General features: G+C 48.9%; 1 protein-coding gene across 1 annotated transcript in view; it reads right to left on the bottom strand.

The window, feature by feature from the left end:
* CSMD2 (CUB and Sushi multiple domains 2) overlaps positions 1-11,083 on the bottom strand; it is a 244,171-nt gene extending 233,088 nt beyond the window's left edge. The window contains exon 1 of the mRNA XM_041417597.1: positions 10,927-11,083. Within this exon, the coding sequence (XP_041273531.1) occupies positions 10,927-11,083 (157 nt within the window). The remainder of the gene's footprint in view (positions 1-10,926) is intronic.
* Between the last annotated feature and the right edge of the window lie 14,801 nt (positions 11,084-25,884).

Consider the following 25,884-nt stretch of genomic DNA (forward strand, 5'->3'; position numbering starts at 1 on the left):
GGAGCTAACAGGGGGTGAATTGAATCGACTTGTACGTTCAAATTGGGGATTTTTTGTCAAAAGTCTCATTTGTTAACTGCATTTCATGGAAGAAAAGGCAAAAAACTCCCTGTAACAGCCCTCAGTGTTGGACTCCTGGGTAAAAAAAGGTCATCATTTGTTCTCTAATTTAAGATTGGGAAGTGCTCCCAGGAGGAATAAATGACAGAGCCTCCCCTAAGCCGGCATTTTAAATCCAGCAAAATGAACTTGCTCTTATTAAATGAATTTAGTTAATTCAGTAGGAAGAAGTGCAGGTGTTTACCAAGAGGTGACAACAGCAGGGACCTTGCAGGGTTGGTTTTTCTCCCTTAAATCTTGCCCAGGGTCAGAATCAGCCCTGCCTGTGCCACTGGAGAAGCGCCCTGGGTCGGTGAGACACCAGAGCAAAGTTAAAAACAGGATCCTGGAATGGTTTGGGGGGGAGAGAGACCTTAAACCTCATCCAATTTCATCCAAAAGAGATCTTAAGCCTCATCATCCAACCCCATCCAAAAGAGACCTTAAACCTCATCCCATCCCATTCAAAAGAGACCTTAAACATCCCATGCCATCCAAAAGAAACCTTAAACTTCATCAAACCATATCCAAAAGAGTTCCTACACCTCATCCAACCCCATCCAAAAGAGATCTTAAACCTCATCCCATACAAAAGAGATCTTAAACCTCATCCCATCCCATTCAAAAGAGACCTTAAACATCCCATGCCATACAAAAGAAACCTTAAACCTCATCCAACCCCATCCAAAAGAGATCTTAAACTTCATCCAACCCCATCCAAAAGAGACCCTAAACCTCATCCCATACAAAAGAGATCCTACACCTCATCCAACCCCATCCAAAAGAGATCTTAAACCTCATCCTATCCCTTCCAGGTGCTGCCCCAGATGCTCCAAGCCCCGGCCAGCCTGGCCTTGGACATTTCCAGAGATCCAGGGGCAGCCCCAGCTCCTCTGGGAATTCCATCCCAGCCCTCCCCACCCTCCCAGGGAATGATTTCTCCCTTTCTGATCAAGTCCAAAGAACTTCACTCAAAACCCACCCTGGGTTTTATCTCTGGGCTCTCCTGACAGCATGGGGACAATTCCACACCTTGTTCCCTCAGCACAGGATCTCTGATGGGGCTTTTTAAAACAGATTTTCATTAAATCCCCCACCAAAGTAGAGAAATTCCAATGTAGCTGAGGCCAGACAAAAAAATTAAGGGGATAAAAAGCAGTTGTATTTATTGAAGGGCCTTCAGAGGCATTTTGGGCAGACAAAGCCCCCCCAAGGGGCTGCACCCAAAAAATGGACAATAGGTCATGAGTTTTCACACTTTTATAAGTTTGGGCCATTTGCATATTGGGGGTTAATTAATTCCAGTGACAGCTTAAGGTAATGAAGTCATTTACCCCAAGTTTGCTCCCCCTTGACAGCTTCAGGTAATGAAGTCATTTACCCCAAGTTTGCTCCCCAACTCACTTTTGATTCCATCTCTTGGGGCCTTAGGTGTCCCTATTTGCCAGGCCTGGAGAGGAATTTTGTGTTTAGTGGTTTTGAGGTTTAATTTTGAGGTTTTGAGGTTCGCATGACTTCCCTAAATATTTCTCATGCCAAACCATGACATTGTGTCTGCCCAAAATGGGGAAGCAGCAGCTCACACTGTGTGGAGTTCAGATTTATACACTAAAGAACTGCAGGACAGTTCATGACAAATACATGAAAAATAAAAAAACTAAAATCCTAAGGCATCTCCGGAAAAAAAAAGTCCCCACACAATGAGGGACAAACTCCCCATCCTTCAAACCCTTCATTATTCCAGCAGGTGAACCTTATTTTAATATTAACAACCCCAGTGATGCTTAACTTTAATGAGAGCCCCTTGGGAATGCTGCTGACAGCTGCCCAGTGTCCAGGATCCGTGCCTAACCTTTCCCTAATGGAGACAAAACAACAATAGAGGGATATAAACAATATGCTGTGGGATGCAAGGAGCATCTTTAAAAATGGCATCACCTTTGGAAAAGCACCAGCTCCATTATCCTCCCGCAGGATGGGATGTTTTCCTCCCCTTACCAGGAGGAAATGTGTTTTTCTGGGTGTTATTATTTGGTGGATAAAGGGGAAAGGAACATTGAATTGTGCCTTTGTCAGAGGAGAAATGAGCTGCTGTTTTCTGTACCCCTGAGTTTACCAGCTCTCCACAGCCCCTGCAAGGTGCAGAGCTTCCTTTGCCCACAGCAATGAGAAGAGAATCCTGCTGGGATTCACGGATTTAAAGGTGTGGAAGGGGAAGGATTTGGGACAGGATGTGACCCCCTGTGAGCCACCACACCCCACCACATCACTCCTCACCACAAAGCTCCTCAGCAAACTTCCCGTGCCTAAAATCCCACTCCTCCTGTTTTTCTCAGGGAATAAGCTCCACCTCAGGCCATGCAACTCCAAAAGTAATGACATAAATGCCACCAAAAAGAAAAAAAATCTTATTTCGAACTCTGCTTTCACTAAATTAACTAAACAAAATATTGATAAACTGCTGATAAATAACAGGAACCGTAACAAGGAAACAAGTTCTCCATTTGATCTCTGCCATCCTGCAGGCATTCATCTTCATAATTAATTAGATAATACTATTAGTACAGCACTACTTTTCCCCCTCCATAGACAAGAAGCTGGAGCTCACATAATTTAAGCAACTGCTTCAAAGGCGGAGTGTGTGGCAGGTTAAATTCAGAAGGTCCAGAGCATCCTCTCTGCCAATATCCTGCTTTTCTAAAGCCCAGGATCCAATTCCCTGATGCATCTGGCAAGTTCTCAGGGCACACCTCCCACCTCCCCACCTCTAGTGAGCACACTTTGCTTTTAAAAGCTGCAGTCTTTGCATAAAACATGGATCCAAAGGTATAAAATGTGTAAAGGCAATTCTGTACGAACTACAGGAGCTGTGCAAATCCTCCCTGCAACACAAACTGCAGCTGGTTTTATTCCTGACTTTTTTTGACAATACTACTTGAAGTTCAGTAGCAGACAGACAACTTTCACCTCAAAATGTCATTCACAATTAATCCCAAATTGTACATGAAATGGTTGAATTCACTCCACGCAATCAAGGGAGAGAACCAAGAGCACAGAAAAGTTGAGCAGTTAATCAACCTGGTGCAATTTGTACCTGCTGAAAGCTCCTCACAAACATCCCAACATCTCTCTCTCTCTCTCTCTCTACAGAATAAATCTGTAAATCATTTTGCAAATTCTGTTTATCCCTGCTGTAGGGATGGGGAAGGGAAGCAGAGTGAGTGAGGCTCAGACCCTGCTGGATCCCCTAGTGCCCCCAGCCATGGGAGGCAGCAGGAACTGGGCTCTGACAACTCCTGCAAAAGTCAGGGGAGTGTGCAAATAACAGCAGAGCACTGAAGCAGCAAATCCCCAGTTGTGGTTAATTCTCTGCCTGTGATTAACTCATCTTTCCTGGCTATTCCAGCCCTCCTTGCACCTTCCAGTGCAGCTGGGGCTGGGATTGTCAGGCTGTGGCTGTGCCTTGGTCTGCACTGAAGTGACAGCTGGGGACCAGGTAAAATGCTCCACTGAAACAAATGTAGGTGGATGAAACCCAAATAAAGCCATTTCACCAGGACAGAACAGACTTCCCATTGCAGAGGTCAGAGGAACAAATCTTCCCTTTGTTTTGTGTTCAAGTGTTCTGGACAAAGACACCTTTATTTGAGATTCACCGTTGTTTTATCTGTCTGGAAATGGGAATCACAGACATTTTGATAAATGGATGCAGGAATTGTTCTGTTCCAGTGTAACCACTGTGAAATGCCTTTCACAGACACAGCTCCAACCTCATCTGCAGCAGGGAGGCTTCTCAAAAACCACCTCAGGAGCTGCAGCATCACACTCCCGTGCTGGTGCTCAGCGTGGGATGACGCAGGAGTGACATCCAGGCTGCTCCTGCTGGGTGACCTTGGCCAGGCCTTCCTGCTCCTGCCTCCTTCCCTGACTTCCAGCACCTCCTGGGGCACTCACTGCCCTGCCCAGGAGTGAAACAGGAGCAGAAATGCCTTTTTACAGCAGGAAATGGGACGCTGTGGGTTTCCTGCTGGTTGGATGGAAAGAGGAGCTGCCTGCTGAGGACAGCCAGGATTAACAGAGGAAGAAGCTGAAACGCCAGCAAGGATTGAGAAATTTTTTGGTGAGGATTTGGCTGCAGCTCCAGTCCTGCCCAGGTGGTGCCCACACAAACCAGGCTGGCTCTGGTGGCACTGGTGGCATTTCTTGCGTGTCCTCCTAAGGCAATCCTTGCTTGGCAAGCAGAATTCCAGCAGCACTGGAAGAAAGCCCCTCTGGGCTGTGATTTCCACCTCTTTCACAGCTCTCCAGCACTCCAGGATTACACACAATACTTGTTGAGAGTACAGAATGTTCCCTGTGCCACACAAGGGCCACCTCCAGGTGTATCCAGGAGGAATTTCTGCATGGAAAGGGTGGTCAGGCATCAGAACTGCTCTGAGGTTTGGGGTCTCATCACTCGAGGTGTCCAAGAAGGTCTGGCTGTGACACTCAGTGCTCTGGGCTGGGGACAAGGTGGGGATTGGGCACAGCTTGGGCTCTGTGACCTGGGAGGGCTTTTCCAGCCTCACTGATCCCGGAATTTTGGGTGTTTACACCTCCCTGGGCAGGTAATGACACTGCTGGAAACTCACACACCAACACCAGGGCTTGCAGGGGTGTTTCTGCACCCTGTTCCACCTCCTGCACCCCTCTGCAAACCTTCACCCCCAAACACAGGCCAGGGGTTCATTACCCAGCAGATTTCTGCAGTCAGCACCAGGGCAAGATTTGATTTTTTTAATTACTCCCTTATCCCACACCTCCATGGCAGCCACAGTGACAAGACCCTCTTCCAGTGGAAGTCACAGCATCACACCTCTTCACTCCATGATTTTTCTGCCCCCTTGGGAATCACCAGCACCAGCAGGACTCTGACACGGCCCCCAGTCCTCTTTCCATCCATCAAACCCAACTGTGCACTCAAAAGCAGGGAGTTCATTCCTACAGGTGATGCCTGCCTTGGAAGGCCAGGAAATTATTGCAAAGAGCTCAGCCAGGGAATGCACCTGACACTGGGAAGAAGAAACACCACACAACCACTGTGAAATCCCATTAAAAAAAGGGGGAAACCACCCAAAAAACTCTCTTCCACTTTCATGCAAGGGAGGTGTAAAATAATTTCATCCAAGCTCCCTGCAGTCTCCATTCTGGCTGTGTCCATGGAGCCAAGAGACTGAAACAGAGTTAATTGGATTCCTTTAATCAATGGGAGTGTCCCAATTACACATTAACCACCAGCAGCCCTGGCTGCCACTGCAGAGCACGGAGGCAGCACAGAGATTTTGCAGATTCCTGCACTGCATCCTGTTTATTGCAGGCAGAGAACATAGTTTTTCATAATTGCACCGTACTTCCCTCGCCCAGAAACGCTGTGTGAACACAGAACTGTGCCTGCTACCACCCCTGGGCTCATCTCCATCCCCCAATTCCACTGAAAGCCATGCAAGCCTCCTCCTCAGAGCAGGAAATAACCCTGGAGTTGCACTGAAATCATCTCCCAGCAAGGAGCCTCATGTTTCTTGGTGAAGAACTGAGGAATAAAGCAGGAAAAACGATGTTGCAGTTAAAGCTGAGCTGCCCCAAGCTCCCCAAACAACCTCGTGCAAGGCACTGCACGAAGCACAATTATTCCATGGAGTGGTTTGGGCTGGAAGGAACCTCTGGAGATCAGGCTGAGCCATTTGTTAGGGATTTGTCTCTGCTCTCAGAGGTTGGGGTGGGATCAGAGCCTCCCTGCTGAGCTCCTGCCCTGCGATATCTGCAGGACAAGGATGAACTGGAGCTCTCACTAAACTGACTTCAGGGAAACATCTCAAATTAAAACTCTGAGCTGGACCATAAATCCTCAGTTACCAAGCAGGATGGATGGTTCCCACCTCTCCCCAGGTGGAGCAAAAAGCCTCACCTGGTTTAAACTCCCTTTAAAGCCTGATTCCCTTTCCCTTCCTGTCATTCCTCACTGGATATTGGAGCCAATCAATGGGATTCCAGCACCTTTGCCATTTCTGGCTGCTGTGGATGTCAGAGAGACAGCTCAATGCTGCACTCAACAATTCCAGCAGTAGAGAATCTTTACTACTTAATCATTTCCCTTTTTTTTGTAGCCCTTAAAGTCTTATCTCTCCCCTTCCATTTGAATTTGCTCTATTTTCTGTTGGGAAAAAAAAAAGCCTAATTTAAATTTATGCCTATTCATGGCGTTTCTGAACCTCCCAATGCCTGGAAACATGGAGGAGAGTAAAGAAGTATTATTTAAAATCCACTCAGCTAAACAGAGCTTTGTTATAATTTCACTAAAGCCTGTGAAAAATTACTCCAGCCCAGTGTCTCAGGATACTCCTGATAAAAATGGAGTTAAAAAGACTCTTCTTGCAATGCTATGGGCTCAAAACCAGTTAAGGCTGCCTGACCTTGCCCCCAACTAACCCCCAACATTATCATAACAATTTCCTCTGGTCAAGATCCAGGCCAAATTCTGGCAGGGGTTGGGAGGCCAGCAGCAGGAACAGAAGCACAGCTGTGAAATTTGGCATTTCCCACCCAGCTGGGCTCTCAGCAAGCAGAGAAGGGCAGCAATAATTCCATGGCTGGAAATCCCTGGAATGCTGCTGGAAGTGGCTGAGAGCAGGAACCATTCCCTGGGTGAGGAATGCTCAGCTCTGCACAGGGACACATCCCCCACAGCACTGACAACCCCTGGTCAGCAGCTCAGCCACACCTGGGACACAAAAACCCATCCATGGGATCCATGGATCAAACCCCCCAGAGGCATCCTGGTGTCTGCCAGGAGCTCCTGGCACAGGGAGGCAGCAGCAGAGGAGCAAACACCCAGCTCTGCTCCTGGGGGCAGCAGGAGCCAGGATTTCCCTGGGAGGAATCTGAGAGATGGGCACAGCTCAGCAGGACCCAGAATTTCCTTGAGAGGAATTTTAGAGATGGGCACAGCTCAGCAGGACCCAGAATTTCCTTGAGAGGAATTTTAGAGATGGGCACAGCTCAGCAGGACCCAGAATTTCCTTGAGAGGAATTTTAGAGATGGGCACAGCTCAGCAGGACCCAGAATTTCCTTGAGAGGAATTTTAGAGATGGGCACAGCTCAGCAGGACCCAGAATTTCCCTGGGAAGAATCTGAGAGATGGGCACAGCTCAGCAGGACCCAGAATTTCCTGGGAGGCACCTGAGGGATGGGCACATTTAATTCAAGTTCGATCCAGAACCCCCAGATTTACTGACTGCATCTCCTATGAACCCTTTCCTCACATCTCCAGCAGTGGTCCACACCTAATTAAAAACAAGTGGGAATGTTCTTTAACCCCTTGTGGTTCCTCAGGGCAGTGGAATTATCAGTGCAGGCTGAGATGGCTGCAATGAAACCTCCTCTGCCCTCTGTTCCTGCCCACATCTTAAATTCATAAGCAGCTTCCTGCTCATCCACTTTTCAGAAGAGAAGCCTGGAAAAAACCAGTTTTCCATCGAGAAAAAATAATAATTACAGGGGTTTAAATGATGAGCTAGTGTTTCAAGCTGGTGCATCCTCCCTTAACCCCGTACCAAGCAAGGTGCTGACGAATAAAGCAGTATGTAAATAATGATGTCAAGACCCTTTTCAACAGGCCATTAAAATGTATTTTATCTGTGTTTATCCACACCCACGGGGCCTACACATGCCCCTAATGCACCCTGCAGTGCTGGAGCAGAGGAAGAAGCAGAAAGGGGTGAGCAGCACCACTGTGCCCACCTGACTACCAACCAACAGTCAGAATTCCAGAATCATCACACTCCAGAGGCCAGGCTGGGCTCACCACAACCCACAGCCAAAGGCAAATCCAGTGCCCTGTGCCCATCTTATCCCTGTGAAACCATCACTGCAGCCTCCAGACTGGAAGGGAGAACCTCACAAAGCACCTCCATAGCCACAATAAACTTCAAACTGGAAGGTAGAACCTCACAAAGCACCTCCATAGCCACAATAAACTTCAAACTGGAAGGGAGAACCTCACAAAGCACATCTAGAGCCACAATAAATTTCAAACTGGAAGGGAGAACCTCACAAAGCACCTCCATAGCCACAATAAAGTTCCCATCACCAGGCACCACCTTCCCTCCTCTCCAGCTCCATCCTTCCCCCAAGGGAAGCTCCATCATCCTGCCCAGGGACATGGCAGCACCTGAGGGCACCCCACGCCTTGTGCTGGGTTTCAGAAGCCATTTCTGGGCAGGCACGGCCCAGCTGATGTGATGGGAGCAGGGTTTCTCCCCCTTTTTCTGTCCCACTCCTGGCTGATGGCTCCACACACACGGCTCTGCTGCCACACTATGTGAACTGCTGGCTACTGCTCCCTGCACAGCCCCGGAACGGGAGAGCTCGGAGCTCTTGGAACTTTGTTCCACAGGGTTCAGCACTCAGCTCAGGCTGAAATGATTTCCTGGGGTTGCACCCTGAACCCACCGTGACCCTGCAAAGGGTGGGTGCCTCCCCTCCCTCCCTGTGTACCCAGCAGCAGGCACTGACGCCCAAGTTGGCATCCTGCTCTCACAAAAACATCCTTACTGGGGTTTCAGAATCTAAAGAGAGGACTTATTGATCAATGCCTCCGGCTCTGATGCAGATAAAAAACCATCTGAGGTCTAAAAAGCTTTCGCAGGTCTTCTGCTCACAAAGCAAAACAGCCCAGAGCATCAACCTCTGGCTGAAGGATCCAGAACAGAGAGCTCAAAATGCAGACAGGAGGGACCAGGGGCCTGAGAAGAAAGGATTAAATGCTCAGCGAGGTACAGAGTGAAGCCTGGAAGATCCAGTATGAATAAGGCACAGACAGCTCAGAAGAGAAAAAGCTGTAAGCCCCTGGTAGAGTAAAGCTGAGATTTAGGTATCTCTCCATCAGTCTGCTCACATGAGGAAAGCTCAACAGAAGCTGCTGGAATGGTTTTCCTCTGTGCACAGGCTGAATGTTCATGCTGAAGAGATGAAAAATAGCCACCAAAATAAACATTCAGCCTTTATTAAGGACCTGTAGGTTGTTTGGGTGGGTTTACAGCCTTTCCTAACAGATGCTCCCAGTCAGCAGAACTGTTCAGCTCCACTGCAAGAGTGCTCAAGAGCAGCAGTTAATCCTCATCCCCCAGCCCCTGAAAGGAAACCTGCCTTACATAATAAAATCAATCTTGCATTCCAGATAAAGTTTTTCTTAAAAAAAGAAAAAAAAAAAAAAAAACACCAACCCCAAAAGAGCAAAAATCCCAAAGCCAAGGAGCTTTCATACACATCAACACCCAAACACACATTCCTCCAGCCTAGGATACAGCAGACAAGACAACAGGACTTGGAAACTTGGAAATCGGGGCACTGCACAGTGTGGAGAGCAGCCACTGCCAGGCACTCGGCTCTCCCACTCTTCCCCCTCCTACACACACAGAAGGACAGTCCCTAAATATTTGCTGTTTACACCAGAAATAAACTTCACTCCCTGGATCTGCTTTGGCTGCAAGGGCAGCTGCGGAAATGAGGTAGGAGACACAAGCAAACTGCCCCCAAATTCAAGTCTTCTTCTGCTTTCAAGCCCAAACATGCATATTTCATAAAAACCAGGATGCTGAGGCCAGCGAGCTCATATATGAGATATAAAACTAGGAAGGCAGAAGGAAAAGGAGGAAAGTGCTTCCATGTTCATGCAAGGCATCCAGAAATCTGTTCTATCAGCTGTGGGCAAGCAGCAGGGTAGTGCAATCCTGAATTAAGATGCCAGGGAAAGACAGAGGGGAAAGCAGTGCTGGCATTTTTCACAGTCATCCTGCACATCAGCAGCTCCTGAAGCAGCTCAGCCCAAACCTGACCCAGCGGAGCAGGGGAATGAGATCATGGAGAGCCACCCTCTATCACACGGCAGCGCTGGAAAACTGCTGCTCCCGGAGGATGAATCAAACACCCTCGGTGCCGTGCCCAAGGTGCCAGGGCACAGTGTGCCAACACCTCAGTGCCACACAGCCCATTACCATCACCCCAGTGGCACCACCCCAGTGCCACACAGCCTATTACCACCACCCCAATGCCACCACACCAGTGCCATCACTCCAGTGGCACACACCCCAGTGGCACACAGCCCAGTGCCACCATCCCAATACCACCAGCCCTGTGCCATCACTCCAGTGGCACACAACCTATTGCTACCACCCCAGTGCCACACACCCCAGTACTACCACCACAGTGCCACACAGCCTATTACCATCATCCCAGTGCCACACAGCACAGTGCCACCATCCCAGTGCCACACAGCACAGTGCCATCACCCCAGTGGCACACAGCCTATTGCCACCATCCCAGCGCCACCACCACAGTGTCACCACCCCAGTGCCACCACCACAGTATCACAAAGCCTACTGCCACCACCCCAGTACCACAAAGCCTACTGCCACCACCCCAGTACCACAAAGCCTACTGCCCCCACCCCAGTGCCATCACCCCAGTGCCACCACCCCAGTCCCACACAGCCTATTACCATCATCCCAGTGCCACACAGCACAGTGCCACCACCCCAGTGCCACACAGCCTATTGCCATCACCCCAGTGCCACATAGCCTATTGCCAGCACCCCAGTGCCACCACTACAGTGTCACACAGCCTCTTGCCACCACCCCAGTGTCACACAGCCTATTGCCATCACCCCAGTGCCATCACCCCAGTGCCACCCACCCGCACCCCGCTCCCGCACGGGGTCCAGCGGCGCTCCCTGCCCCCGCAGCCGGGGCTGGATCGGAGCCTCTCCCGCAGAAGTTGCCCGCGGCACTCACCCATGGCCGATCCTGCCAGCAGCCCCAGCGAGAGCAGCAGTGCCCGGCTCCAGGCGCTGCCCTCCGCCGTCAGCAGAGCCACCATGCCCAGTTTCCACCAGTGCCTCCCGAAGCTGCAGCTGCATCCCGGCTGGTCCCATCCCAAGGAAGGTTGCATGTCAAAGGGCAGCGGCAGGAATGGGGCGTGCTGGGGGTCTGCTGGTTGCCGCTGTTGGGTTTTTCCCCCTTTTTTCCTTCCCCTCGGCGATTGGGATAGTCCTCGGCTCGGCTGGATGAAGAGGAGAAAGGAAGGAGGAGGGGGGAGGTGAGGGGGGAGCGGGTCAGGCTTGTGATTTTTATTTATTTTTTTTTTTCCCCCTTAATTTTTTTCAGCCCGGGAGGAGGAAAGAAAAAAAAATCCCACCGCATGGAAGGCTCTGAGCTTCTGCAGCTGGAATGAACCAAGTGTGGCAGCAGCTCGGGGAGAGGAGAGGAGAGGGAAGGCGAGGAGAGGAGAAGAGAGGAGAGGAGAGCAGGGGAGGGCTGGCGCGTCCCTCCCGGTGGCTGTCTCAGAGCCAGCTCCTCGGCAGCAGCACCACCACCAGCACCACGCAGCCCTCAGGGATTTATACTTCTTCCTTTTTTTTTTTTTTTTTTTTTTTTTTATTAAGCCACTTGATTAATCGTTCCCGGAGCTTTGTTCCCTCTCTGGATGGCGGGCCAGGGGGGTGTTGTGGAGGGGGGGATGCTGTGTTACCCACCCCAAACCCAGCACCCAGCCCCACAGCCTGGGCTCCAGCAGCGTGTTTATTTTTGATACTCCAGGTTTCTTGATAAGGAACGAGCCCCCCACCCCCGTTTCTATCACACACACATCCCTGTTATTCACTCCCCCTCCCTTTCCCCCATAAACAACCTGATGCTATTGACACAATTTTTGTGATGAGGCAAATTTTGTGGCAAACACAGACCACGGCAGACACCCCCCTCCCCTCCCTTCTCCCTGTCTGTGGCTTGTCCTCGCAGCACGGCTCCCTGACACTGGTGGGACTGGTCCAGGGGCATCCTGGAGGTGGGAAAGGCTGTGCCCCCTCCCCCCAGCCAACAGGGGGGCTTGGCAGGGCTGGCAGAGCCCCGTTTCTCCCCCATCACCAGCAGCACCAGCAGCACCTCCCCTTGTTTTTGTTTTAACATCTCCCGGTACGCCGGTCCCTGGAGCTGCAGGCAAGATGGGGAAAAGGGAGGGAGGAATGGGAATGCAGCCACTTAACGCCACATTCGGGAACTTCATTATCTTGCTAATGATGCTCAGATCCAGGGACAAGGAAAACAACTCGAACATGACACCAGAGCTTAAGGAAATAAATAAATAACGAAGAAAAAGGCACTCTGGAACGCTCGAGCATCCTCCCCCTCCTCCCTCCTCGCCAAGCACCGACTTTACGTTCGTGACAGGCTCGGAGCCGCCGCTCTCCCCCAAACCCCTGGGGAACAGGGGGTGTCTGCCAGCCCCACATCCCCTCTCCAGCCCTGTTATCCCCTTTTTTCCCCCGCGTCCATCCCAATTTCCCCCGCTCCCCCCGGGATGCGAGGCCGGGCCGGTGCCCCCGGTTCCCAGAGCGGGCCCGGGCCGCTCCCCCCGGCCTGGCCGGGGCCACCTCGGGGGCTCCCGTGGCCACCACCCCCCTGCTCCCCCGGCTTTGCATTTGCTGCAATTTCTTGCTGCAAAACCCCCTTCTTCGGCCGTGTTCCGGTTGCCTTTCAATGAGCTTATTTGACAGCTAAAAAAACCAAATTATATATCGAGGTCTCGCAGATCTGGGCTCAATCCTCCTTGTCTCTCCCTCCGTCCCCTCTGCATTTCAATCCTCGCACTGCCCACATCGGGAGCCGCTGCCAAGAGCCAAGGCAACCGCGGCTGGCACATGAAAGAGTTGCTTTATGTCTGTTTAAGCTGCAGCATCAATTCAAACAACCCCGATTGTGCACAGGCACAGCTCCCCCGGGGAAAGCTCCGGGGACAGGGGGCCGCAGCTCCACGAGTCGCTGTCCCCTCGCCACCCAGAGATGTCCCCCAGCCCAAAATCGCATCCTGTGCTGGGGATGCTGCAGGGCAGGGGCTGAGCCAAGAGCCCTGCATGCACCAGGAATGATCCACAGGCATAAAAAAAGGCATTGAGGAGCCTTTATTCTCACTTTATTCCCAGCAATTAGGAATGATCCACAGGCAAAAAAAAAAAAAAAAAAAAGGCATTGAGGAGCCTTTATTCCCATTTTATTCCCAGCAATCCCACTTTACTGCAGCTATTACAAATCCAGGGGTTCCTCCCGCGTAGGTTTGCACCGCCAAAAAACCCGGAGGTTTAGGGTTGAGCTGTCTCCAAAATAATTAAGAAAATAATAATTAAGAAAAAATACTGCGCTTATCCACGGAAAGGACAATTGCCATGAGCACGGCACAAACCATGCCTGGCATCCCCAACTCCTCATCCCCGAGGGAGGGATGCTGGGGTTCCCAGCCCGTCTCTCACCCCGAGTCTCACCTTGCCAGATCACCTCTCCCTACACACACAATTCCTGCGAGTGGCACAAACGCTGCTCTGCACTGCCACCCGCAGCCGAGCCCGGCTGCAGGGACACATTCCCGCTGATATCATCCCACTTTTTCATGTCCCCCTCGCCAAAACTCTGCTCTGATTCCTCCCAAGGAATGCCAGGCGGTCCCCAAGGTGCTGCACAGCTTTGTGCCGTGGGTGTGGGGAGGAAATCCTTCCCTGCGAGGGTGAGGAGGGTCTGGCACTGGGAAGATGTGGTTGTCCCATCCCTGCAAGTGTCCAAAGCTAGGTTGGACAGGGCTTCGAGCAAGCTGGGACAGGGAAAGGTATCCTGGGATAGGGAGAAGTGTCCCTGGGATAGAGAAAGGTGTCCTGGGATAGGGAAAGGTGTCCCTGGGATAGAGAAAGGTATCCTGGGATAGGGAAAGGTGTCCCTGGGACAGGGAAAGGTGTCCTGGGTTAGGGAAAGGTGTCCTGGGATAGGGAGAGGTGTCCCTGGGATAGAGAAAGGTGTCCCTGGGACAGAGAAAGGTGTCCCGGGGATAAAAAGGTGTCCCTGGGATAGGGAAAGGTGTCTCTGGGACAAAAAGGCGACCCTAGGACAGGGAAGGGTGGGATGAGATGAGCTGATTTAAGATCCTTTCCCACCCAGATCCTACACTTTCCCAAGGAGTCACCTGTTGAAACAAAGCCTGAGGCACAGGGCACATCCTCCTCCTATGGAAGCAAACAATTCCCACTTTTTCCCACCACAACCAATTTTCTTTGGGAAAAGTGTGTCCCATGAAACCCGACTACTTCAAATTCTGAAGCACCCTAAGCAGCTGCTGCATTCGATTCCCCACAACATTTAAAGGAAAACAACCACAGACACATCAAAATATTTACAGGAAGAAGCGAAAGCGGCATTCAAAGGAGCAAAATGGAAAATTAAAGTGTTATAAGGAAGCTACTGTAAACAGCTGATCTTCACAAAGAAAAGCTGAATTTAGCACAGAAAAATTTATGCCAAATCATGTTTCACAGGACAAATAATGGGGAAAGAGGGAAGGATGCTCTTCACATTAATTGGATAATATTTACTGTGTGCTCCCAAAATAGAAAAAGTAAAATTGACAAATCCCGCTCACAATCAGCAAGAATTAACATGTGGCCAGTTCTAAACATCCCAACAAAACATCCTGCAAACCTGGCCTGTCCTGCTTGGGACGTGGAAGTGTTAAATCGTATTTTACCTTCCAAAAAAGAACTTCACAGATGAGGAAATAGAGAATTTTCCAGATGAAGCTATGGAGGAACAGAAGGGGAAAGATGCAGCCTGTGAAACCACCAGACAGGAATCCCTTTGAGAAAATGGGGCAGAAAGTTGTTTCTGTACTCAAAAATAGCCTAACAATGTTCTATTTTCATACCCACGGCACAAATCTGTTGAGGTTTTTATTACAGAGAATATCTCTGTTCTTTAAAAATAGAGGGGAACCAGCATCCCACTAATTACAGTGAGCCTATGATTAGAGATAATTAGATACATTTACAATTTAGAATTTCCTAACTTTGGCTGTTTATGAACCATATATGTGCCCATAGTGTGTGCACAGAGCATCAGTCATTCCCTGCAGCTATGAGGAGTAAATTGATAACACATTAAATTATTGAACATGGCAGGAGCAAACTGGAATTTAAATGGGTGTTTGGAGAGGAAGGAAGCCCAAGAATTGGGATTTGGAGCAGGTGACCATTACAGGCAGGTGGAACACAAAACTCTTCAATCCCTCTGCAAGTCCCAGAGGAATCTGGGGGGTTTGGAGGGGCAGCACTGCAGTGTTTGCTCCGTGGTGATGCCCAGCCCAGGTCTGGAAAGTGCTGGAATGGCTTTTTCCACTCAGGAATTGTTGTGTTCCCTGCCAGGGGCTGCTATCCCACTCTGCTCTAACTCTCAGTCCAGGTTCTCCCTCCTGCTGAAGTGGAGCAGACACAGGGAGCTGATGGCCATGGAGAACTGGGATTGTCCAACATGGAGAGGAAAAGCTCTGGGGGGACCTAATTGTGGTCTTCCAGGACCTGAGGGGCACAGCAAGGATGATGGAGAGGGACCACTTACAAGGGATGGAGTGACAGGACATGGGGAATGGCTCCAAACTGGAAAAGAGGAGATTTGGGTGGGATATTTGGGAGGAATTCCTCCCTGGGTGGGTGGAGAGGGGCTGGGCTGGAACTCCCAGAGCAGCTGTGGCTGCCCCTGGATCCCTGGCAGTGCCCAAGGCCAGACTGGACAGGGCTTGGAGCAGCCTGGGACCGTGGAAAGTGTCCCTGAGGATGGCACTGGATGGGATTTAAGGCCTCTCCCAACCCAAACCATTCCTGGATCCTGTGGCTGATACATTCCTTGAAGCAATCCTTGTCCATTGCAGGATGGACAAAACCTCTGGAGCACATCCAGACCTCCTGTGCAGGAAGTGACCCTGAGGGTGGCACTGGATGGGATTTAAGGCCTCTCCCAACCCAAACCATTCCTGGATCCTGTGGCTGATACATTCCTTGAAGCAATCCTTGTCCATTGCAGGATGGACAAAACCTCTGGAGCACATCCAGACCTCCTGTGCAGGATTTTGGACTGAATTTATCACCCTGAAGGTGCAAGACACAACCAAGCAATTATCCTTTGCATCCCAGAGGGTTCTGAGATTTGGGCAGAGTGTTGGGTTCTATTCCTACAACCTCGTTTGGTCTCAAATTCTCAGGAAATTCCTTGAATTTGGTTCTATTCCTACAACCTCGTTTGGTCTCAAATTCCCAGAAAATTCCTCAAATTTGGTTCTATTCCTACAACCTCACTTGGTCTCAAATTCTCAGGAAACTCCTCAAATTTGGTTTTATTCCTACAACCTCGTTTGGTCTCAAATTCTCAGGAAATTCCTTGAATTTGGTTCTGTTCCTACAATCTCATTTGGTCTCAAATTCTCAGGAAATTCCTCAAATTTGGTTCTATTCCTACAACCTCGTTTGGTCTCAAATTCTCAGGAAATTCCTCAGGAAATTCCTCAGGAAATTTCTCAAAAACTCAGGAAATTCCAGGTGAGAGTTTCACGGCCCTCCAAGGGGACTTCTCTGCTAATTTCCAAATTTTGGGGGCTGCATTGCACAACTTCACCCTGGCAAAATAACTGACCTGAAAGAGACTTTGCTTGCAGGCAAAGCTTGTCCTCCTAACTGCAAATATCCCAGAGATAATAAAGAAATTGCATGTTTATTAACACCTTTAACCTTGTGTTGTTTTACAGGCGCTCCTACAACACTGCAGAAAAAAATTAATTCAAGCACTTCAGATTTTCTACTACGTTTATTCACAGCAGTGGCCAAGGCTGAGCTTCTCTTCCTCCCTCTTCCAGTTTTCCCAAATATTCCAATTTCCCAGTCTTTTAAGGAACAAAACAGACCCAAATTTGGTGAGGAGAGAGCAGAACAATTCACAGACTTGGGGCACAATACTGAGAGCTGTTTTCTGATTTGCAAAAAAAAAAAAAAAAACAAATTGAGGATCCTTGTCCTACAAAATATGGAGAAGTGGCTTATGGGACAGAGAGGAAAAGCTCATCCTTCCCTCTGGATCCCCTTCCCAGAAAATAAAATGTAAAAAAAACCCAGCCAGAAATGGATAAAGGCTCCTAGGAGCTTCATTATGAGGAAGAGAAAGAAATTATGTGGAAGTTTGAGGTAATCCCCTGAAGCTTGACTGAATTTCTGGGTTAAATTCCTGGAGAACTGCAGGGACAAACCTCAACTCTACCAGTGAGAGCCATGCAAAATTTTAAGGGAATTCAGAGTTCCTGTCCTGGTATTGTGAGGAAAAGCTGCCATTTATCAAAGTCTCCGAGTCCTATAAGGACTTCATGTTTTCCCCAAAGTGAACATTTCCATCTCGAATAATCCCCTATGATTTATAGGGTGAGAAACAGCTGGATGACAATTCATCTGAAATAAATTTTTTAAGGATGACAGAATAAGAAGGGAGCTTTTTTTCTTTTCTTCTTCTTCTTCTTCTTCTTTTTTTTTTGTATGGGAAGATGGAGACAAATAATAAAAATGTTTTATTTATGAAAAATGCCTGAGCTGCTCAGAATTGAGTGCTGGTGCAATAAAGATGGTTGATAGAAGAGAGACTTGGCTGTGAAATTTCAGAGATAGGGACTTTATTTGTGTGTTCAGAGGGAGATTAACACAAAACACTCAATGCCTGGGTGGTGCACGACTCGCTCGTGCTTTATTCCCTCAAACTCCTGTTAATCCAGAGTTTAAAATCAGAGTTTTAATAGTAAAGACCAAGCCAAAAAGCTTGGTTGTGGAACCCTGCTTAATTATATCCCCTTGGGGCGCTTCACTTGGGAATTTGAAGGCTGTGAGCCTGACAACAACCCCTGCAGAGCAGCTTTGCTTCCTCCCATGCAGGCTGGGGCTGCTCAGTTTCAGCCACTTGGCCGGGTCAGAGGTACCAGACTGATTAAATGAGATTTTACAGCCTCTGGGAGCCCCGTCACAACAAATCACCAGCGAAGTCTCACCCAGCCTCAGCACCAGTGACTCAGGGCAGTGACAAAGATCTGAGTGTGAGCTTCACCCAGCACCACTGAGTCAGCTCCCAGATTCACATTTAGGCTGGGCTTAAGAGGATAGCTCAAAATGGGAATTAACTCTACTAAGATCTGAGTGTTTCACCCAGCACCACTGAGTCAGCTCCCAGATTCACATTTAGTCCTGGCTTAAGAGGATATTGCACCCATAGAGGTCAAAATAGGAATTAATTCTACGAAGATCTGAGTGTTTCACTCAGCCCCACTGAGTCAGCTCCCAAACTCACATTTAAGCTTGGCTTAAGAGGATGGTCAAAATGGGAATTAACTCTACAAAAGTCTGAGTGTGTGTTTCACCCAGCCCCACTGAGTCAGCTCCCAGATTCACATTTAGGCTTGGCTTAAGAGGATAGGTCAAAAGGGGAATTAACTCTACTAAGATCTGAGTGTTTCACCCAGCACCACTGAGTCAGCCTGCTCCCATATTCACATTTAGGCTGGGCTTAAGAGGATAGCTCAAAATGGGAATTAACTCTACTAAGCTCTGAGTGTTTCACCCAGCCCCACTGAGTCACCTCCAAAATTCACATTTAGGCTTGGCTTAAGAGGATATTGCACCTGCAGAAGTCAAAATGGGAATTAACTCTACGAACACCTGAGTGTTTCACCCAGCACCACTGAGTTAACTTGCTCCTAAATTCAAATTTAGGCTTGGCCTAAGAGGATATTGTACCTGTAGAGGTCAAAATGGGAATTACCTCTGCAGAGCTGGAAAAGTCTGGGTGTTTTGCAGGTAGTCACAGGTCCTACAGAAGGTGGAGAACCTTCACTCCTGGAGGAGCTGCAGGACCAAACGTGCTTCACCTCTTCAGGCAAAGCCCTTCCTAAGGGGCCAGGCTTCAATGGGGGTCATAATTCAATTAAAACTGGAGGATTCTCCTGGTGGGACGGGGCTTGGAGCAGCCTGGGCAGGGGGAGCTGTCCCTGCTGGAATGGGATGAGCTTTAAGGTCCCTCCCAACCCAAACCACTCTGATTCACTGAGCTTTAGATTTAGCCCCTGATACACCAACACCAGGTTTGTTCTCTCCTCCTGTGTTTAAAAAATTCAGCTCTCCCTTCCCTTTTAATCCCTTTTATGTAAAGAGAACCACGTCGTGGTGTCGCCAGTATAAAATCCAGAGTCTGTTTACTCTTGTGGGCTTGATAAACAATCTTACAGCGATCCTCCAGGTGACATTCTGCACATCAGAACTGCTTCAGTCCTCACTGTTCCTCTGCATCATCATCTATTTTGGGTTACCCAGATGGCTGAGGTGCTCTAGGACAATTTATAAGGAGGAATTCATGTCTTGGCAAGATGTGCCCACTGGCCCCTTTTTTTTTCCTCCGCACGCAGCTGCGAGCCAGAATTTCAACTCAGCTAAATTAGACAAGCAATTAGGAACCTCCAGTGTTTCCACAACATTCCTCACTCACCTCACCTTGTGGGGAAGGGGATGGCGGGGGGGACATCAACCAAACTGAGAGGCTGTGGAAGGAACACCAAGGCAGGCAGCTGGGAGAAACCCCAAAGCCCATTCATCGCTCCCAAACTCCCACCAGCAGCAGAAACAACAAACTCAGAGCCCCAGGGCACCTCAAATGTGGGAAGATGAGAGGGGGGACTCCAGTAAAGGGTCCACGTGTCACATTCCATTCCTGGAAGTGTCCCAGGCCAGGTTGGACAGGGCTTGGAGCAACCTGGGATGGTGGAAGGTGTCGCTGCCCATGGCAGGGGTGGCACTGGATGGGCTTTAAAGTCCCTTCCAACCCAAACCATTCCAGGATTTCATCAATATTTACTATCTTAGGGACAAGCAGACTGCACTGGATTCATCCCTGGGTTATGTTCAGCTGGAAATCCAGGAGCTGAGGATCAGCCAAGCTCCCTCCAGGCCCCAAAGGAACGAGGCTGGAGCATCAAGAAGGAATGGAAACCACAGCTCTGCTCAGTCAGGAACACTAGCACACCAAAGCAGGGTCGTATGGATTTAATCACCAGAATTCCTGCTTATTCCAGCAGGGTAACATGGGTTCTCTCCGCAGAATTCCTGCTTTATTTCACCAGGATTACACTGCTTCTTCACACAGAATTCCTGCCCTGTTTCACCAGGATTACATTGGTTCTCTCCCCAAAATTCCTGCTTTATTTCACCAGGATTGCACAGGTTCTCCATGCAGAATTCCTGTCCTGTTTCAGCAGGATTACATGGGCTCTCTCCCCAGAATTCCTGCCTTATTTCACCAGGACTACATGGGCTCTCCATGCAGAATTCCTGCCCTCTTTCAGCAGGATTACATGGATTCTCCACCCACACTTCCTCATTTCCAGCACAGGATTACATGGTTTCTCCACTCAGAATTCCTGCTTTGTTTTGCAGGATTACCCAGGCTCTCCTCCCACTATTCCTGCCCTGTTTCCAGCATGGGATTAGAGACACCCAATGAAGATTCTTAGCAATTTTTTCCTTTTTTCCCATTATTCACCTCATGGCTGTGCTCCCCAGAATTCCTGCTTTATTTCGCCAGGATTACACAGCTTCTCCACACTGAATTCCTGCCCTGTTTCACCGGATTCCATTGGTTCTCTCCCCAAAATTCCTGCTTTATTTCACCAGGATTGCACAGGTTCTCCATGCAGAATTCCTGTCCTGTTTCAGCAGGATTACATGGGCTCTCTCCCCAGAATTCCTGCCTTATTTCACCAGGACTACATGGGCTCTCCATGCAGAATTCCTGCCCTATTTCAGCAGGATTACATGTATTCTCCACCCACACTTCCTCATTTCCAGCACAGGATTACATGGTTTCTCCACTCAGAATTCCTGCTTTGTTTTGCAGGATTACCCAGGCTCTCCTCCCACTATTCCTGCCCTGTTTCCAGCATGGGATTAGAGACACCCAATGAAGATTCTTAGCAATTTTTTCCTTTTTTCCCATTATTCACCTCATGGCTGTGCTCCCACATGGACCTACAGGAATATTCCAGTTCTCAGGAGCTTTTTACTCATACCTGGAAATCCACACTTCCAGCTTTTCCCAACACATTTCTCCCAAACCTCTGTTAGAGACAGGAAAGAGGAATCACCCCCCTTTTACAAATAAAAAGCTGAATTCTGGGAAGTCAGAACTCAATCCATCCAGTCTAAGGGCACAAACCACAGGAAAATAAATTCTCAGGGACACAAACCAGGATCTGGAGGGCACAAAAGTCATAGAACTTTTCCTCTGCCTTGACCAATTCCCAAACTCCCTTCCAGTGCATTCCATCACTGCTGGATGTCACATGAAACTCCCTGGGCAAATCCTGATTTATTTCCTAACTCATTGCTGAATTTTCCCCAAGATTCTCTTGCAGGATCAACTCCTTCCATTGTGGCTGCTACAGGGTTCCTTTGAAAAATAATTTTACACAGCAAAATAATTATTTACTTACGGTTTTCCAACCCAATACTTGGATCAGAATTTCCTCTGTCTCAAGCCAGGTCCGTTCTGCCCCAGTAAATTCCCATTTTCTTTAAGTGGAGTAGATGCTTGGACTTTTCTCCTGTTCAATGCACTGCCTGTTTTCCTCCAATATTCCTAACACAATTAGCATAACAAGATAAAGGAATCATCAAGTCCTTTCCCATTTTTCTTCCTTTGTAAAAGGACTGATGACAAACTGGGAATCAGGATCTGTATTGAATTACATTTGCCACAAAAGAGTTCATTAAGTAATAGTACATAATAAAAATCATCTGTCAGCTTGAGGGATTGACCAAATCCACTTAAGGGAACAGCTGGTTATTTTCTGGAGCACTCCAGAGCCAACGGTCAATATGTGCAAGGAGAAAGAGTGGGACACAAGGAAACAAGGAACAGGTCAGGTATTGGAATGCCAGGAAAGTTTCTGGGATTTCCTGCACAGTTGGTGAGGACTGGAGGTGAGACTTTGCCTATGGCAGCTCGGTTTCTCCCTGATTTTTGTGCTGACAGCAGCTCCTTTCACCAGGAAAAGGATCACGGAGGGCTCAATGTGACAGACCTGGAGATGCTTCAACAAATCATGGAATTTCATCATCATCATCAAATCATGGAGCATCATCAGGTCATGGAATAGAATCCCAGGATCAGTGAGGTTGGAAGAGAGCTCCAGAACCACAGAGTGTCCACTCTCCACCTTGTCACCAGCTCAGAGCACTGAGTGCCACCTCCAGGTGCTCCTTGGACACTTCCAGGGATGGGGACTCCAAACCTCCCTGGGCAGCCCTTCCAATGCCTGACCACCCTTTCCATGAAGGAATTTTCCCCAAAATCCATCTAAAATCTCTCCCAGGACATCTTGGGGCCCCTCCTTGTCAGCACCAGGGGAGCTGAACACAGAATCACAAGGTTGGAAGAGACCTTCAAGATCATAGAGTCCAACCCACACCCATGAACTTCTCTCTCACTCCAACACACCGAGGAGACCATGACAACCATGGCAGCAGGGTCCCATTTCTCGTCCCCAATATCTGTGTCCCTAAAGCCGCATCAGCACATCCCAACAGAGCCATCACTGTCCCACCCTTCCCAGCCAGGAATCCCAAATGGAAAAGTGCTTCTGACTGCGAAGTGTGCGCAGCAAACCTGGGGAGGGAATGCTCAGGCCCATCCCCAGCACTCCTGGAGCTTCAGAGGAAAACTCCAGCCTTGTGCAGGATCCCTGCTCCAGCAGAACCACAGCTGGCACTGCAGGAGGGCTGAGCCCCCATGGGATGGGACTGTGCCACCACCCTGACCCACAGGGTGCCATGTCCTGTTCTGACTCTGGCAGGGTTGTTTTCTATTGTTGCATTGTTTATTTTTTTTGTTGTTGCTGTTTTCTTCCCTAGTAAAGAACTGTTATTCCTGCTCATATCTTTGCCTGAGAGCCCCCTTAATTCCAAAATTACAACAATTCAGAGGGAGGTTTTTGCATTTTCCATTTCAGGGAAGGCTCTTAGCAGACACCTGGCTGTTTAAACCAACACACCTGCTTTTCACAGCTGGACCCACTGGGGATGAGGCTCTGCCACAGCCCCAGTCCCAATCCCCATAAACTGTGCTATCCTCTCCCTCTCCAAGCCTTCTCCCTGCACCAAGGGAAATACAGGTTGGATATCAGGAAAAAGTCTTTCATGGAAAGAGTGATAAAGCTCTGGAATGTTCTGCCCGGGGAGGTGGTGCAGTCACCATCCCTGGGTGTGTTTAACAAAGCCTGGATGTGGCACTGGGTGCCAGGGTTGAGTTGAGGTGTCAAGGGAACAGGTTGGATTCAACGATCTTGAAGGTCTTTTCCAGCCTTGTGATTCTGTGATTCTCTGTGATTCAGAAGCACACCCATCCCAGCTCCTGCTGCCTGCATTTGAGTCACTTCATCTGCATGGAAGATTTCAGAGAAGCCACCCAAACAGTGCTGCTGAACTGGACTCCTTTCCTCTGGGAACCAGACTCCCAGGGGCTGTTGTGCTGTGATTCAGGATGTGCTGTGGCTGGCACAGCGAGCAAACATGAAATTGTGAACCCAGACCCTTCAGGATTGACACTTCCAGCTGCTCCGAGCTGCCAGGCTCACATGTTGGAGATGGCTCATTGATGCTGATGAGCCAGGAGCCAGTTCCTGCATCTTAAACTCCTGCTGGTGCCTTGAGAAGGCTGGCTTAGAACAGAGACCAGACAGAGTTAAAGAATAAAGCAGGGATTTATTAAAAGGCCTCAATGGATCCACCTTGGGCAGCACAAGAGCCCAGCCAGGGCTACACCCAAGATGAACCAAAATGGTCACAAAATGGACAACTGCTCATGGGGTCTCTCACTTTTATAAGTTCTTCTCCATTTGCAAATTGGAGTTCATTGTCCAATTACAGCCCCAGCCCATGCAGTCCCATCCTTCTTGTTTTTCTCTCTTTAGCCCACGTTGTTTGTGCTCTTGGGCCTGAGATTTGGATCATTTGTCCTTGGTCCCCAGCTGGAGCAGGAATTGTTTTATTTCCCTGCTCTGTGCAGAGAGCTCACCATCCCCTGATACCCCAGACCCACCCACTAAAGCAGCACAGGATCTGAAAAATAGAAAAGCTGAAACCTGAGGCACCACTGCAGCCTCTCAGCTGTGCTTTAAACACTGCCCTCCCAAGAGCAGCGTGCAGAGTCAGACATGGGTAAGAACCTTGTAGTACCAGGATCTCGTGCAGGGAGCAGATTCCAGGCTGGATTTATCAATCCAGCTGCAGGTGCAGGGGAGTGTCAGTGCTGCTGAACAGGGAAATCCATCTGGCAGGAGCAGCACACTCAGAACACATCCAAGGTTTGGGAATTTTATCTCCTCTTCTGAAACTCGCCCCTGCTCATCTTTCAGAGATGTTACTGTAAAAGCAGAGCTGGGCAGAGATGTCTTATTGAACATCTCCCCCAGGGCAGGCAGCATCTCCCGGGGTGAGGGAATCATCCAGCTGAGGGATGAAGAGCAGGAAGCATCCAAATCCATCGCAGCCCTTCCCACTGTACTGGATTTGCAGGGATGCCCTGACGAAGGCAGGAATAATGCATCTGGCTCCATGTTCTCAGCAGGCTGATTTATTATTTTATTAGACTGTATTATACTAAAGAATACAGAAAATATACTTAATGCTAAAAAGATAATAATGAAAACTCGTGACTCTCTCCAGAGCCTCGACACAGCTTGGCCCTGATTGGTCAGTAAGTCAAAATAATTCACATGAAACGAATGAAACAATCACCTGTGGGTAAACAATCTCCAACCACATTTCACACATGAGCACAACACAGGAAAAGCAAATGAGATAAGAATTGTTTTCCTTTTTTCTGAGGCTTCTCAGCTTCCCAGGAGAAAAATCCTGGGCCAAGGGATTTTCCAGAGAATGTGAATGCCGCACCACTGTGCTCTCCTGCTGCTCCTGGCAGGGTGTGTGCAGCACTCAGGCTCACTCTGAGTGCAGGGATGGAGGGAAGGAAGCTCCAAAGGTCACCCAGTCCATTCCCCACCCCGAGGCAGATGCAAAAACATCTGCCCAGCTGGCACAGGTGGAGCTGAGCCTGCCTTGGGCAAAGACTCCCTGGATGCTTTAGTGCACATTCAGTGATTTCCTGAGCAAAAAGGAGATCCAGGCATCCCCTTCCAAATGTTCACTGCCAGCACATCCTGTCCCTGTTTAAGGGATCCTTAAACCCAACCTAAACCCAACCCCTGCCTTATTTGTGCATCTCCCCCACAGCTCCTATTCATGGAACAGTCCCTAAACCAGAGAATCTCCCACAAAAATTCCAATTAATTGACCAACACTGCGTTGGTATGGTTGGTTTGGGTGTCATGGCTGTTTTGTTTGTTGATTTGGTTGGGTTTTTTTAAATTTAAACAAGATTATGTTTTCTTACAGACAAATCAGCTGGGGATTAAGAGTTCAGTGGTTTGCCCACCTACCACTGCTCCTGGAGTTCTAATTCAAACCCCATTTTCACGCAGAATTTGGTGCTACCAGAGCAAATTCTTATTTTCTCCAGTTCATTTGTTCACGCTGAAGCAGATGAACATTAGTTAAAAGCTCACTCCCAGCTCCAATTCCAACCTCCTGGCTCACAACACAAGATTTTGAGAGCAGCTTCTTGCATCCACGAGAAACTGCTCCAAGCTGGCTGCCAGTGGTTCTGAGGGATTTGACAGGGAATCCAAAAAAGAGGGGAAGGAGTACTTTTAATCCTGGCTATTGCAGTTCTCTGCACATCTTCAGACACCGGCACAGCTCAGGGATAGAGAGATTTCCTGTCATTTTCCCAATTTTTTCCCTGGCAGAGGAG

The sequence above is a fragment of the Onychostruthus taczanowskii genome, unplaced genomic scaffold (assembly GCF_017590055.1).
Source record: "Onychostruthus taczanowskii isolate IOZ18803 unplaced genomic scaffold, ASM1759005v1 scaffold56, whole genome shotgun sequence".
NCBI classification, from domain to species: domain Eukaryota; kingdom Metazoa; phylum Chordata; class Aves; order Passeriformes; family Passeridae; genus Onychostruthus; species Onychostruthus taczanowskii.